At 40.3% G+C, this 16,668-nt stretch overlaps 1 protein-coding gene across 3 annotated transcripts in view; it reads right to left on the reverse strand.

Moving 5' to 3' along the window:
* APP (amyloid beta precursor protein) overlaps nucleotides 1–16,393 on the reverse strand; it is a 258,874-nt gene extending 242,481 nt beyond the window's left edge. Inside the window, exon 1 of one of the 3 annotated variants that reach the window (XM_058522959.1) lies at nucleotides 16,208–16,393. In XM_058522959.1, coding sequence (XP_058378942.1) covers nucleotides 16,208–16,264 — 57 coding nt within the window. In that variant the 5' untranslated portion in view covers nucleotides 16,265–16,393. The remainder of the gene's footprint in view (nucleotides 1–16,207) is intronic. The other 2 variants (XM_058522957.1, XM_058522958.1) reach the window with 2 other exon arrangements.
* Nucleotides 16,394–16,668: the final 275 nt, after the last annotated feature.

Genomic DNA, 16,668 nt, shown 5'->3' on the forward strand with positions numbered 1-16,668 from the left:
CTTCCGCCGACACAAGTGACCACGAAACTATTAAATAAGAGGACTGCTTATGTGAATTACTACGTCAGATTTTCCTTATTTTATCTTTGTGAATCTCTATGGTTTCGGTGAATCTCTATGGTTTCGGTTCATCTCATCGTCTGTAAGTACTACGTCATAGCTGAAGGACCACCATGTTGAATACTATTGAGAGCAGCAATTTAGATCACTCAATAAATACTTAAAATAGTCACAGGTATTTGGCACACGCGCCTTCCTTACATCACTGCCTCCAGCCTAACTTCGGGTTGGAAATGCCAAATAAAAATGCACACACTCACAATTCCATAGCTCCCACTGCCCCAAACAGATTCATATATCCATTAAACATTAATTTACAAAGAGCTGATAATAGCATGACATTTAATGTTAAGGAATAAAATGCAAGATATAAAATTATCTCAAAAATGCTTTAAAAAATGATATAAAACGGACATCAGTGGGTGGTAGGATTATGCATGTTTTTAAAATTTTCTCTAAGTAACCTACAATATATTTATAACACTTTTCTAATTCAAAAAATCTAACTTAAACATAATAAAAAACATATGAGTCCCCCAAACATTTCAAAGCTCTAAACTTCTGTTCCTCTTGGTTATATTTTACTATGAAAAATACAGAGAAAATTGGTAAAAATATATGGTGAATTTTTTAAGGTTAAAGACAATTTTTGTGCAACTATGACATACAACTATCTACTGGGGTTTCGGGGAAGGAAAAAAGGAGGAGGATTGGCAATAGATGTTAGCTCAGAGCCGGTCTTCCTCAGCAAAAAGAGGAGGATTAGCACGGATGTTAGCTCAGGGCTGATCTCCCTCACACACACACACAAAAAAGACAATTTTTTAAGTTTAATAGACACCTGCCAAAGGAAATTCATATATTCCTGTACTTTTAACTCATTCCTGCAAGCCGTAAATACTCTAAGTATTGTCCTACACATCAGCATTGCAAAATATAATTATTTCATCATAGAATATGAAGAAAATACAGTGCATGTTTAAGGATCAATAGTGCCTTTCTGGGTAAAGCCTAGCCACAGATGAGAAGTCCTAAGGCTCAAACAGAAAAATGGGTGAGTTTAACACGAAATCTAAAATCACTAAACCTAAGTCACATGAATAAAGGTAAACTCTCTTCAAAGCACTCTTACACAATCTACAACATCCAGGCTGATAAATATTTTAGCAATGAAATGAAAAACAACTTCCAACTCTAAAAGTTCACCCATCATGCATTTTCATATTATAAAACAAATACTTTGCAGCAATGATCCCAGGAGCATACCAATCCTCTGCCTTCACCAAACCACCACGCCATGTGGGAAGCTTTCCACATTTGCTTACATTTTGAAAATAACATGCCAGAAGTGCACTGGGCTTAAGCTGTCAAAAAATATCATGCTTTAAGTATAATTAGGTAAGAACTATGGTCACATACCAGCAGCCTTCCAAGAACTGAAAGAAAAAAAAAGCTTAACCCCAGTGTTTCCAGGAACAGACCCCATACACACAACAAAACGTGTATAGTAATGCCTTGTCGATCTCTCCTTTCCTTGGGCAGCTGACATTTCAACCAGTGTTCAGAGTCACATCCCCTGGGTCCTAACGGTCCCCCTAATTCCTACTCCAACAGCGCCCACACCAGAAAAAGACAAATTGATCACGGGACCCAGCATCACCTCCCATTACCATTCCAGAAAGATTCTAGATATGCCTGGTAATTTTATTTACCCTGCCCCAAATGAGAGTTTTGTCCAAAGGAGGTCATGCCTTTCCAAGTGGGCCAGATTTTCTGAAAGCTCCCGGCTCAATATGTCACTGATAGCACCCACCTAACATTAGTACATACTGAAACGGACACAGCAACACAGAACACAAAAAGGAAGAACACAGCAACGTGGAACAGAAAAAGGGTAAAGAAAGAGACTGGAAGTCAGAGGACAGGGACTGGGCTTTGACCCTTCATATTTGAGTGATATTGGCAACTCAATGTCTCCAGATCCCAGTTCCTTTATTTGTAAAATGAGGGGGCTTAGAGAGATCTTATGGATACCACCTGGTCCAAAACCTATGATTTTTTTCCCTAGGCAACAGTAGGTTGAGTTGGCCCTTCCACAGCGGCACTGTCCAATATGGTAGCCACTAGGCACATGTGGCTATTGAGTACTTGGAATGTGGCTGGTCCGAATTAAAATATGCTGAGTATAATTTTGAAGACATAGAATGAAAAAAATTGTAATATATTTCATTAGTAATTTTTATACTGACCACATGTTGAAACAATATTTTGGATTTACTGGGAGCAATAAAACATATTAAAACGAGTTTCACCTGTTTCTTTTACTCTGATAGGTGGTTACTAGAAATTTTTAAATCACATCTCTGGTCCCATTATACTACTGGACAGCTTTGCTTTAGAGTTAGGCCTGGACATCAAGTGAAGGCAAGAGGAATTCTGAGATGAACTGACACTAGAAGAGCATCTCAATGGAACACTGCCATTCCCTAGCTCCGCACCATTAAGACTTGGAGCTTGTCATTTCCATACAACACTTATAAATGACTGTTTCGAAGCCACGCTTTTGGTCCCTCATTTTGCTCACCAATAGTGAATCAATAGCAAATGATATTGGGCCTAAAAATAATCAATGTCACTTCATTTACTCTAAGGCTAAATCTTAATTATCAACTGTAGGCTCTAAGCATAATGCTAAACGGATGCACCTTTACACAGGCACTTGTAGCCTGTTTTCAGTTTCCTTTGAATTGAACACATATTGAAAGTAATAATTTAGTTTACTTTATAAAGATGATCACAATCTTCTTTTTTTAAAACTCACGTTTGAATTTAATAAGAACAACTAAAATGAACTTGCATGGATGGACCACATTTCACTGATATCTACTAGCAATTTTTCCACTAATTTTTGCAGTATGCATCTATTTAATGTATGTTAAATGATCAGAGAAGCAGAGATTGTTTCTGGAGAGCTCATTTACTCAGAAATACAACAGACTATGAACAAAGCCAACAAAATACTTATAAGATTCAAGTAAGTCGAGAGGGAATGCTCAAGTATACTGCTCAACATATTCCTGGACCGCCAACTTTTTCAGCTAGGTGACCTTAAACAAAGGTATACATCTAATTGCCTGCAAAATCAACTACCAATTATTTCAAGTAAATAAAGCAAGCAACTGTCTCCAACTCTGCAATCCAGTGCCAACTAAGGCATACCCATTTCAGAGTGGGCTTAAATTGTAGCCAGTAATTACGTCAAATATTTTCAGATACATGAAAACACAACAGAATTCAGAATAAAATATATGTTCTTTGGGGAAATTAAAAAAAAATGAAGTTTCTCAAATTATATAAACTATACGACCATTAGAAAATTATGCAGGAATTAAAGAACAAGATTTTCTTTATATTTTCAAATTCTATCTAATATAATTAAAACAAATTTTCAAATCTACAAGAGGTAAATTACCACCCACTCTTTATAGCAGGAAAAAAAAAAGAGTATAATTTCATAATAGGGCCAGGGTAATATGAGAGAAACATACATTCAAACACATATTGGCTACTCTTTCTGATTCACATACAACTTGTCATTTGTTTTTCTGAAGACAGTATCTAGAATTGATAAGAGAAAATATTTCCTTGATAGATACTTCAAAATAAAAAAAGAAAAGAAATGCCAAGATTTAAGATGATCAAACTTGAACTACGCTTTGATTACTCTTAAAGAGAACCACGGGTTCAGAAAGAAATAATGCAGAAAATAAAACCAACAGTAGTTTTCAAGGAACCTTGATATTTTAGATATTCCCTTAAGATAGAACCACGTATATGTCAAACTATTGGAACATATTTTAAATAAATCTTTAGGTGCTGATAAAATGCCTACTATAAAACCCCAAACACTCCCTAATGGTGATGATTATATCAAGCCTGCTCAGGACTCTAGGTTTTTCCCACATCTTTATTTCATCACATACTTTCTGGTAAATATCTTCATTTGACCACTTCTAGAATAATTGAAATGAATAAGAAAATAGATAAGTAATTAAGATGAACTTTAAAATGGCAGTCCCATTTTTATGGATATAAATATATTAAGGTTTATTTTCTTCTTTTCCATAGATCTTTCCACCCTATTTTAATAACATGGGTGCAATAAACAGATCTGAATGGCTGCGTAGCAATGGAAAAGAAGTTGAACATGGTAGGCAAATCTAGCTCAAAAGACGTTCTCAGCATCATGCTCTTTCTAACAACCTCCAAGCTTGTTTTATCTGCTATTCCTTTCAAAGAACAAGCACAACAAAGTTGCTGTAGGGAAGTCTCCAGATCAAGTGAATGATAGTTTACCAACGGGGAGAGTGAACTGACACTGCCATTACTATCCACAGAGCCACTGGAACTACCCCTTTTTCTATCACTCTGATTGGAAGGACTTCCAAGGAACACAAGTCTAAATCATCTTAGGTGGAGTGAAGGCTCAAGCTCTTGGGTGTTCCTGCCATAAAAATAAAAAAGCATTTCCTGTCTCCTCCTCCATCACTCCCCAAAGATGTGCTTCCGATGTGGTTAGTGAGCAACTAAGTGGGCAGATCCCAAAAACCTACTCTAATTGTTCATGGAGAATCTTTCCTTTGGTTTGGTTCAGAACGTTTATTAGTCTACCCATTTTTCTCTGCATCCCTTTGTATTGTATTTACTCTGCATCCCAGAATGCCAGCTGTCATCCAATATCCTACCTCTCCTTATTCCTTAAGAAGAGAAACTGCAATGCATTCCTAGTGGCAAAACTCCCAGCTAATGGATGGTGTGTACCAGCCTCCCTTGCAGCTAGGTGCTACCATCTGGCTAATGAGATTAAGTAGACATTCACAAGGACTTCTGCAAAGGCTCCTAAACCTAACTGAACCATAGTCATCAATGATACGCCCATTTTAGGAACATCTAAGAGTACCCCATTGCTCAGAAAATGAAGTTCAAACTCATCAAGGCATCCAAACCCTTTAATCTCCTACCATCCCCACACCACCTCTCCCACCCACATTCCCATGGCTTCCTCTTTTGAACCTCTACACCCTAGCTGTTCCTTCTGTCTGGAAAGCCCTACCATGCCCCAGTTAACTTCCACTCATCCTTGAAATCCAGTTCAAATGCTGCCTGCCTTCTCTATGAAGACTTTGTAAGTTCTTCCATTGTAGCCTTTGGCACATGGTGCCTAATTATTTCTGCTTTTCTTTCTTCCCCCATCAGGCTGCAAAATCCTTCAAGGCACAAACTGAGTTACTTCTCTGTTTACTCACATCCCACAAAGATATTAGGGCTCCTGTCACTACCAAAACACAGGAAGCATCCAGTACATGTCCACACAACGAATGATATTTTAAAAAATTCAAGGTAAGGGGAAGAAAAATGCAGTAAGATAATGAATGATAATAATAAAAAATAACTCCAAATCAGTGTCAACATCACAGAAGTCAATCACAAATTGAGAAAATCTGGAAAAGAGACAAAATAGGTGAACATATAATCCAAATAGCCAATTAAACACCCTGCATTAAACCTTCCCCTCATCTGCTAACAGAAGAATTGATCAATGGGCCCTGGTTTATGTTCATGTGTTCTACTTCTGAGATGAAAGAGCAAATGAGCAATGAGGTTACATGTCAAAACTTTTTAAAAGCATAAATAATTTAACAACAGTAATAAACTCTTGGAATGATATTTTAACTGATGTCTTTTTTTCTCCAGGAAAAACTTACACTAAAAATTTTTTCTTATCTCTTTATTGGCTATTTATGAAATCAATAAATACAACTAAAAACACATACACACAAGATACACTCCAACCAACTGAATACTTCCCATCTGTGTCCTTACAACATAACCCAGAAAATGGACAATGACACAAATTTAACCTATGAGTCCAGCTCACAAAAGTGAAATGAAATATTCACATGGCAAGTACACACAAGGAAACGAATTGCCTAGAAACAAGGTGGGTCAGCTTCCTATCTTGTTTACTGAAGGATGTCCTTCCTGCCTGGGAATGTTCACTATCTTTGTCCTGGATATCTGGAATGGCCATGCTGATAAATTATTCAACCCCCAGTTCCCGGGACTTGCACTGTCTTAACAACATCTCTAGCCAGCAGCCTTTGCTTCCGCTGTTTCAGCCATTCAGTCACATGGCCACCCTCAGAGGAATCCCTCCTCTCATACTTCACTGGACAAGTATGCAGTGATTCCAAAATTGCAGTTTTGTCACAAATGGACTCTTGAAAGTGGAGCCCATCACAATTCCTCAAACTAACAGCAATATGAAAGTTGCCTTTGGGCCGGCCCCGTGGCTTAGGAGTTGAGTGCGCGCACTCCACTACTGGTGGCCCGGGTTCAGATCCCGGGCACGCACTGACACACCACTTGTCCGGCCATGCTGAGGCCGTGTCCCATATACAGCAACTAGAAGGATGTGCAACTATGACATACAACTATCTACTGGGGCTTTGGGGAAAAAAAAAAGGGGGAGGATTGGCAATAGATATTAGCTCAGAGCCAGTCTTCCTCAGCAAAAAGAGGAGGACTAGCACGGATGTTAGCTCAGGGCTGATCTTCCTCACAAAAAAAAAAAAAAAAGTTGCCTTCACATTCAAACGTCCTATCAGTTAGCCAAGAACCTCCCCCACACAAAACAACTATAGGATTATAAAATTCAGTTTACTTTTATTAGATTCAAATTTTCTTGATTCTGTGGTGTAAGAGGATTTAATACTTGACACAAAACATTAAAAACAAGCCTGAGAAAACACTAGCAAGATACAAGGCTAATCATAATGACCTCAATTAGATTTTCAATGCCTGTCAACTTAATAGCATAAAGTGGCATTGGCTTCAAGCCCTTGAACTTGAAAAGTACAATTTTTTTAAGAGAACAGAAATAACAATTCAATTATTTTCTTTAAAGGGCCAATTTTGATTCTGGTTCACACCAAAGTAAAAAATAAAAATTAGCTGTAAAACGGCAAAAAAGCAGCAAACAAAAAAGACAACTATATTGAAATATTCATTTGGATGGCCACTCAATTTAATTCCAATACACGACATTTTCTTTCTAAACTCCACTATCTCATTTAAACAAAATAATTTCTAGGCACCCTCAATTGAAAGTGTCCCAATTAGAGGACAGAGGAAATATTTTAAGAACGAGGCAATTTTTATCGGGCCAACTGAATTTCTGAAATAAAGAGTTGCAAATAACTGACCATTTTTAAGTTATTGACAGCATTTGCGAAACCTTTTCACAATAAAATGTTCTAAAAGAGGCTGAAAAAATAAGTCTTATTTAAAAGGCTTTAATTTTCCTCTTAACGTTTGTAGTTAGGTGTCATTCACAATTTTTTAAACTTAAGAGAAGTTAATTCAACTGTCAAGAATCAAACACATAATTCTTTTATCACCACAATACAAAATTCCTAGAGTACTCATTGAAAATATTTATCAAATATTTAGTAAACACTAGATGTAAGGTACTGTGTTGATGATGAAACAAACTATAGGAAATAGTTTGTGATCACAATCAGTATTAACATCTCTCCGCCATCATTCTTGTTTTCAATATTTAACCACTCTGAAGTAGATTCCCTGCCCACAGTTATTCTTTTACATCATGGTGAATATATAGTTCTCTCCTCCAGATATGTAAGTTTACATTTTGGGTAGTGACCAGATCAGAGACCTTTCCTGATAATACCACATATAATATCACACCCACAACACACTTCCACACAGCATTCCCCTATATCCCTTACCCAACATAATTTTTTCTAAGTCCCTGACTACTTCCTATTTATTCTGTCTACCCTCAATCTACTGTAAGTTCCCATTGAGGGCAGGGACCTCAGACACATTTGTTAAATGAAGCAGTGCATTTTCCTTTTCTGAGTGTGCTCAGAAAAATCTAGATTTCTCTCTGTACTGAAATAAGCTAGTCATTTTTCCATAGAAATTTAATTTTAATTTTAAATTGTTAATTAGTTTAATACGTATCTGTGAATAAATTATTCCTGGAATAGTTAATCTGCATATTTGCAAGTTTCTATGGGAGTTTCTTAAAAATTTATCACTTCTATCTTCAAACCAACATACTGCAATGACAAAATTGTATTTGTTTTAAACAAATCATAATAAAGGATTAAGAGTATCAGTAGTATGGGGAATATCTGCTCTCAAATATCACTTTTCATATGATAGGTTTTAATATTAGTCTCTCAAGAGTTAAACTAAGATTTAAAAAAATTTGCATCAGTTTTAAAGGCTCAGCCTTCAGAGAAGATGAGAATTCTTTTTTTTGAAAGATAAAAAAATCAATAAATATGGCTAAGAAATGGCACATATCTATCTTTATCATGTGTGCCTATTAATTCCACTACAAAATAACTGAGTAGTGTTATTTATAAAACAGTAATTATGCTTTTGAAAATTCATCCAATAGTAAGAGCAGATATTAAAAGCCCTTTTTTGGACTAATCAAGTCTTAATAGACAATTCTATTTTCTTCATTTTTGATTAAAAATAAGAATTGTGTTGCCTTATTAATTTTATTGTAATCAAGCATGTGCAGACATGGAAAAACTAAACAAATGAGTTTGTGGTAACTGGGGGTGTGGGGTCAGGTCTAAAGTACACAAATGTATCTCAAGGGTGGGATTAAACCTCTGGTTTTTCTTCCTGTAAAATGTCTCCACGGGGTCAAAATATATTACAGTCGTTAAAGCTTTGAAATTTAGCAAAGCAACAAGAATAATCATGCTTTTCTTCACTTAATACAAATGACTTTTCTTGATATTGCAGATCTCTTATTCTCATAAGTATCCTTTAAGGCTGAAAAGTAATTTATCAGTCTCTATCATTCAGAATGCCTTACCTTCTTCAATAAAGATAGTATGTGGGTTTCTGTGGAAGTGAATTGAGAGCATGAGACAAATTATTAGATTCTCTAAGAAAGAGAATCAGGCAAAGAACAATTTCACAGCAACAAAATGAATCACCAAAAAAAAGGAACTTTTCTTGCTCAATCAAATTCCTCAGCTAAAAATCATCTGAACTTGGGAGAAAAAAGAAAAATTGAGAGACCATCTGGAAATTAGGAGATACAAACACTATGTGGGGTCTATCGCTAATAAAACCTTAAGAATTTTAGAATTCAGACATCTACAAAACAGACTTATTGTTCTTTTCCCTTTCTGTAAGGTTTATCTTGCTTATTCCTTGTCGCTGCTCATTGACTCTACATATGTGGTTGTGGTACCATCTAATTCATTCCTCACTGTTTTCTACTCGGAGAAGGATGTTTATTCCAAACATGGCTACAATAATTACATCCTCCAACTTGAACCCACTTTTTCTGATGGAGCAGGACAATGATAAATCCACGAAGTGGTGTAACAAAAACCCACAGAGATTCCTTAGGACTTTGCTTATTGATTCTTCAGTGTGTTAATCATACTTTAACCACAGTATCACTAATTGCATGTACTCTTCAATATCCTTAGCCTAATTCTGAAACTGAGATTGAAAACCTTTTATTTTATAATGAGCAAAATATGCTGATTAAAAAAATTTATGCTTTTAATTAAGCAGTAGATCACTATCAAGTTTACCATCATCTGGCTGGTAATATAATTCATTTCATTTTGAAAACTGATTTCTTATAGAAATGCTGCATTCTCAAGTAGTCTGCTTTTTGGTTTCCTCATCCTCTGGTGAAGATCATTTCAAGCTTCTCTTCTTCCTAGTACCATAATTCCATAGGACCAAAATTCTTTTGCTAGAATTTGAAATCTTCCATTTCTGCTTGATTGACAAAACTTGTTTATTCATTTTTCTAGAAAAGGTTTTGTTGAAAACTAAACCAAACTTGTTCACAGCTCCTTACACATAGCTGATAGTCAACTAACAGCTGAGTTAATAATCGAGCCAGCATACACACTTGCTCAGTATTAGACAAGTGTGGCAAGCTGCCAGCATGCACATAATAGTTCTTTCCCATTTGTGTAAAAACTGCTTATACTTTTTACATATTTCTATACTGTTTAAATTTTTCAGTGAGCATGAAATTATTTTAATGTTCTTTAAAAAGCCAATTGAAATATAAAATATATATAAATATTTAACAAATGAAATTTTTAAATATGTATTCTAAAAATTTTATCTGCAGTGTCCTTCTTTAATTTAGATCAAATTCATTCGTTCTTATAGAGAACAAACAGCCTATTTCCTGCAATAGTCTTATCTGGTTGGTGAGTGCATTAGTCAATAAGTGAAACATCATATAGATTTTTCTTTTAACTTTCAACTATGTGTGAGACTTAAATATATCTATTTTACACCATCATCATCATCATCATCATAGCTAGTAGTAGTAGTAACTAACTAATACATGGTAGTCTAGTGGTTAAGATTTAGTGATTTCACTGCTGAGACCCGGGTTCCCTCCCAGTCAGGGAACCACACCGCCTGCCTGTCTGTCTGTCTGTCCCGTCTGTCTGTCTGTCGGCTGTCATACTGTGGTGGCTGCGTGTTGCTGTGATGGTGAAAGCTATGCCACCGGCATTCCAAACACCAGCAGGGTCACCCATGGTGGACAGGTTTCAGCAGAGCTTCCAGACTAAGACAGACTAGGAAGGAGGACCTGGCCACCCACTTGTGAAAAAATTGGTCATGAAAACCCTGTGAATAGCAGCAGAGAACTGTTTGATATAGTGCCAGAAGGCGAGAGGATGGTACAGAAAAACCAGGCAGGGTTCCGCTCTGCTGTACACAGGGTCACTAGGAGTTGGAACTGAATGGATGGCACTAACAATAAAACTAACACATAAGGCTTATAAGGTGCATCATGTTACATACATATATATTAACTTATATTGTGTTTCAAACATTTTATGTATATATTAACTCAATTAATCTTCAATAACCATAAATATTATTATCCCTATTTTACAAAGGAAAAAACTGAGGCATGGAGATAGCCCACAGTCCACAGCTCAAAAGAGACAGAGCCAGGATTTAAGCCCAGGCCACCTCGCCCCAGGCCAGGATCTTGATCAGTGCAGGATGCTGCCTCCCCTGAACATGTGAAGAACTCAATGACTCAGTGTTGCTGGCCTAACATCTCGCTGGTATGGAAATCAACATTATAAATGTGGGAACAATTCCATTACTTTCCATAGAGCTGGGCTTTTAAAAACCTCTCACCTTGCCCATTTCAACCACTACCTTTTTTCATGAAATACTATAATCCTAGCAAAGTTCAAGCTGAATCTGATTCTATGTTTCTTCAAAACGTAGCCACACAAACTAAATCTAAATAAAATGGTCTCTTAGCTTCTTATTGCAGCTAAGATTTCATACATGTGAACCTGAGTCCTCTGTATCCATCCCACTTTGAACAGTCAACTAACCAATCTATCAAGCATGCCTTTTTCATAGAAATATTAATTGATGAACATGTCCAGACTTTTTTTTAAATGAATTTCTTTATCCCTAGAGCAGTCATTCTAATGCAATTTTTGGTGGATTTCTACTTCTACAAAGGTACCAGTAAAGCATATCTATTAATCAAGATTAATCTGAAGGGGAAAATTCACCAAATATTTTTTTCAAAGAAAAACACCAGTGTCCTCACTGAAACGGCTACTTCTTAAACTATCCACATTAAACTGAATAAATAGTTACATAACATTTTCCCCTTCACTATGATTTTCATTGGCAAATTCAGTTTGAGGGGTTAGGTACTATTTGCTTTTCTTTTTATTCATGACAACAAAAAAATTAAGAAATAAGATATTTTCCTGCTTAAAGTTGCCACTCATCCAGGGGGCGTCCTCATTCCTTCACCTTAGCTTACTCCAGCCCCTCACAAGGGTGTGTCTGTACACTGGCTGTGAGACACAGGGTGACAGCACTTCCAAAGACTTGCAGAAGATGGTCGCTAGCATCCATCCCTATTCCGTACATCTGTATCTGGGATGCCACTATGGAACAGAAGCCACTTTATAGTCAGGTAGAACAGAGAGGTAGAAAACTAACAGCAAAAAAACAAAACACAACGAAACATGTATTTTCCCCAACCTCCTGGCTGCAGCCCAGTGAATCACGTTTTTCATCATGTACTCACTCCCTCAGTCAAGGTCATACTGAAGATATGGTATCAGAGCTCTCAGATCCTGCTTTCAGACCCTCAATGCCTTATTTCGAATTCCCTCCTCCTCTCCAGAGTGTACTATGCGCTTGTCCTCTCTGTCCCAACATCTGTCACAGTTCACGAATTTACATTTATAATGATTTGTTTATTATCTGTCTTCCTCACTAGACTGGAAGCTTGACGAAGGAAAAGGCTGTTTTGTTCACAATATCTTCAGAGCTGCAGACAGAGCTTGGCCCAAAAAGAGAATCAATAAAAATGTCCCAAATTAATAGATGGAAAGAATCAAATCCCACACTCGCTCCACCCACACCCTCAGGGGTGTGTGTGTGTGCGCTCGTGTGTGTTGTCTGCCTATCTCTGGGAGGGAAAAGGTGGGGAGAGGCATGTAAACAAATACTGTAAACACAAAGACTTAATAACCTCCCTTCTCTAGACCTGGGATACAAACCTGGCTGGAAATGAACTACCAGGAAATTCTCTAGGATTATCTCATCCCATTGTTCCTTTATTCCTTAAATACAGATGTTTACACTATAAGGCTTTTACTCACTATACCACTTAATCGGTACTTTCTTCTTGGTACTTAACACTTTCTATTTTCTTTTATAAGCATGTGCCTGTCTTATTTACGCTGCAAACTTCCTGGGAGCAGAGGAGTGAAGGTGGGAGGTAATGAGGTGGATACAGTCAAACTAAACCTTACATCCCGGAGCTTTACATTTAAAGTACATTTATAAGGTTTATCTTTGCATCTGTAATTGATAAAATGGAGGCAGAGACTAAAAAAGAAATATATTAATGATAGATGCTCTGTAAGTCTCAAGGTAATACATGTCCCTACCTAGATCGAATTTGCAGTAACAGAATGTACATTTCTACTTAATTTTGTTACACTTCTTCAGTGATAGTTTAGTGGCCACAGGAAAAGCACATAATAGCCATGCTTATTTCCAGAATGACTGACAACCTTCATCTTCATATAAATATCTGTACAGAAGTCACGAGTATGCCATAAACAGTAACATAAAGTATGGATGCTCTAGCAGCAGGGAGAAAGCCTTACCCATAGAGATAACCTTCCCGTTTTCCTTCAAACCCACGTTCAATGGACCACATTATTTCTTTTTCATTTTTTTCAGTCATTGCTCATTTAACCTTGTGATCTATGTAACTTGCATGTTCCTTTCATTTCCCCAGTCAGAACCAGGGATCCTAATCTACCTGGAGGACTTCCCCGCAGTACTAATAGCCTCGCGAGTGCTGTCAGGCGCCTCTGCTGGTTAGGGTGACAAGACAGAAGCTTTTGTGCCTTGCCGGTTATCACGGCTTCCCATTGATTAGCAAGATACAGTGACTCCTTATAGATTACCATCAAATCTGAGCTTCACTATTGTGTGTGCCGTCTACCATTAGGGCAGTACTAGTCAGTATGAGTATGTATGTATAATCTGTGAAATAGCACCACCATCAAAGCAAATAATGGTGATTAGGTTCAACATTCCCCCTATAGGAAAATAAAACTTAAGAAGAAGCAAGTTTAAATAAATAAATGTCAGGGTCTTTTAAACTCATAGTCTATCAATACACCAGGCAAAATCATCAACTCAGGTAATCACGTTTCCCCCAACTGAGGCCCCATTATCACTGCGCTTATTCATTTCTTTTTTAAAGCCACCGGCAACAGGCCTATTTTCTAAGCCCTACAAAAGACAGTCAACTCATAATTACATCTTTTCAGTGAACACAGATAGAGCTGGATAAATCCCCCTCAAACCTCCTTAGAGTGATCTGCCTACCCTTCCACTAACACTTTGCAAAATGGACCAATGTAAATCTCACCTCCACCCTTTGAGGGAGGTGCCAATAGCCAGTGAAAATGTCCAAAAGGATGGCAGAAAGAGCAAAGAAATGCAATCAAACAGGCCAAAAAATAAATCCGAATTGTATTTGCCTACATGGTGCCTCTTTTATAGAGGAAAAAATATTGCTCAAAAAAGTTAAATACTTATATTTTGATGAACGCTTCAAATAAAGGCTATGATTTGCTTTTAATTACTTAATTTGTGTTTTTCAACGTGTAGTAAGATAATCAGCAAAAGTGAAATAATGGTAGGAGTAAATTTAAGTCATTGGAGAAATTAGAGTTCCCTTAATTAAATGCATTTTTAAAAAATACGGAAAACCGAATTCTTCAACTCTTAAAACAATGTCTTAACTAGCCCTAAGGTGATTCCTGAGACACTCTTGTAGGTAAAACCAGAAGGGAAAAAAAAGTTCAATGACCTTGTAAATGAGGAACTAAAAAACTGTAATGGTGTCATAGCTTCAGTGGAATTACAGGAAAACACTTGTCCGGAAATTGCTTTTTTGGAAAATTACCATGAGGTAGGGGGAAAAGGAGGAAAAAAAATGGGGACGGGAGGTTGCCAATAGTAAGATACAGAATGGGAACCCAAACGATGCGAAATACAACCTCCTCTGTGCCAACTGTCACGCAAACAACTTCTAAGCATCTTTAGATGAAAAGAAAAACAGTCATTTTGCACAGGCGTTAGCTGAATGTTCGAGAGTTGGATGAATGGGGAAGACTTGTTATATACACCTAGTGGTGGGTGGATTTCACCAGGCTGCAGCCTCCACACAGCTTTTCTTTGCTGCACTGCAGAGGCGCCATCTTCTCCGTCTTAATCTTCACTCAATTCAATCCTTTTATCTGTACCCTAAAAAAAACACCCTGAAGACCATCCCCAGCAGCCCGCGTCCCCAAGGGGCCTAAACCAGAGTGCCCAGCTCTGCCAGGGAAGAGGCCGCGCCTTAATCAGACAAACGCCTCCTTTGATGCACAGAGGGGAGAGCTCCTGCCTCCCCACCACCCGCCACTGCCCTTTCCAATGCACACCCCACTCTTCGCGTATTTCTTCTCAAGGACTTTACAGCCCCGCATAGAATTAACAAGTCGCGGAGGTGACGGGGGTGGGAAGCGGAGGGGTTCCGAGGCTCCGCCAGAGCCGCCCCAGCAGCACCCCAACCCCCTCCGGGACAGACGCGCAGAGCGGGGAAGGGAGTCGGGCGGGAGCCTCGGTGGCGCAGACTAGCGCGGCTCAGCCACCGCGCCCCGGGCTGGCGAGGGCGGGGTGTCGCGGCTTTTGTTCCCGGGGACTTTCTCCCTCTATGGGAGAAGCTCAAGGTGCGAGCGAACGTCCGGGACGTCCAGGCTTGGGGACGGTGTGAGGTGGCTGCGGGTCTCCAACCCACTCCCATCTCTCGCAACTTACACAAAAGGGAGACGCAGAAATGTACAAAGTTTGCCTGCGAAAGGTAGCGCGCGACCCCGGCTGGGGTCGCACTCAGGCGGCCGCCCCGAGCAGCCCCAAGAGGAAGGAGGAGGAGGTCGGGCAGGGAAGGGGCCGTGGAGATGCGAAAGGAAGGTGAAACCGGGCAGAAAAGCCCAAGGGAAGCGGGGGTCGGGGGGCGCCCAGCTTCCCGAACCGTCCCGACTTTCCTCCCCAGGGCCTGAGAGAAAGGAAGGGCAGCGATTCAGAGCTGAGGACAGGATCCAGGGACGCTGCGTTTTCAGTTTTCCCCACGTGCTCCCTCTCCCTTCCCCCCATTTGGATGTCTCTCGCCGCCCCCGGCCCCCGGCCCCCGCGGCAGAGACTGAGTCAGGGTCTGAGCTCAGGATCGCCTCCTCCTCTTCTCGCCCCCGACTAGCGCGGGCCAGGGAACCGGACGCCTCGCCCTCTCCCTCTCCGTGGGCCGGAGCGCGCGTCCCAGGGGCAGGGCTGGGCCGGAGGCGGGGATGCGCAGGGCGCCTGCAAGCGGGGGCGTAGGGCGCGGAGCCGAGAGGAGTCCCCCTGACTGCCCCCAGGTTCTCGGGATGAAAGACTTGGGGGGATCGGGTCCCCACTGTACCCCCCCATTCTGAGGCGCGGCACCCACCTCCAGCGCTCGAGCCGTCCAGGAGGCCAGTAGGACCAGTGCCAAACCGGGCAGCATTGCGACCCTGCGCGGGGCGCCGAGTGTGCTGCTGTGCGAGTGGGATCCGCCGCGCCCTTACTCTGCCCGTGCCGCCGCCGTCGCCGCCGCCGCCTGTGGTGGCCCCCGCGCTGCTCCGAGTGCTCTCTGCCACCGCTGCCGAGGAAACTGACGGCGCAGGAGCGCGGCGGCGGGGCTCGGAGCCCGACCAGTCAGCTGATCCGGCCCACCCCGCTCGGCACCCGAGAGAGACCCCTAGCGGAGCCGCCGGGGAGCTGCGCGCGCTCGGGCGGGAGGGGCCGGCGCCCCCGGCGCCCACAGGTGCAGCGCCCCCGGCTCCTCCAGCCCCCCGCGCGCCTCCCCGCCCGCCGGCCACCTGGGCTCCGCCAGCAGTACGAGGGAGAGTCTGGGGCCAGAGAGGGACG

The sequence above is a fragment of the Diceros bicornis genome, chromosome 27 (assembly GCF_020826845.1).
Source record: "Diceros bicornis minor isolate mBicDic1 chromosome 27, mDicBic1.mat.cur, whole genome shotgun sequence".
In the NCBI taxonomy this organism is placed as follows: domain Eukaryota; kingdom Metazoa; phylum Chordata; class Mammalia; order Perissodactyla; family Rhinocerotidae; genus Diceros; species Diceros bicornis.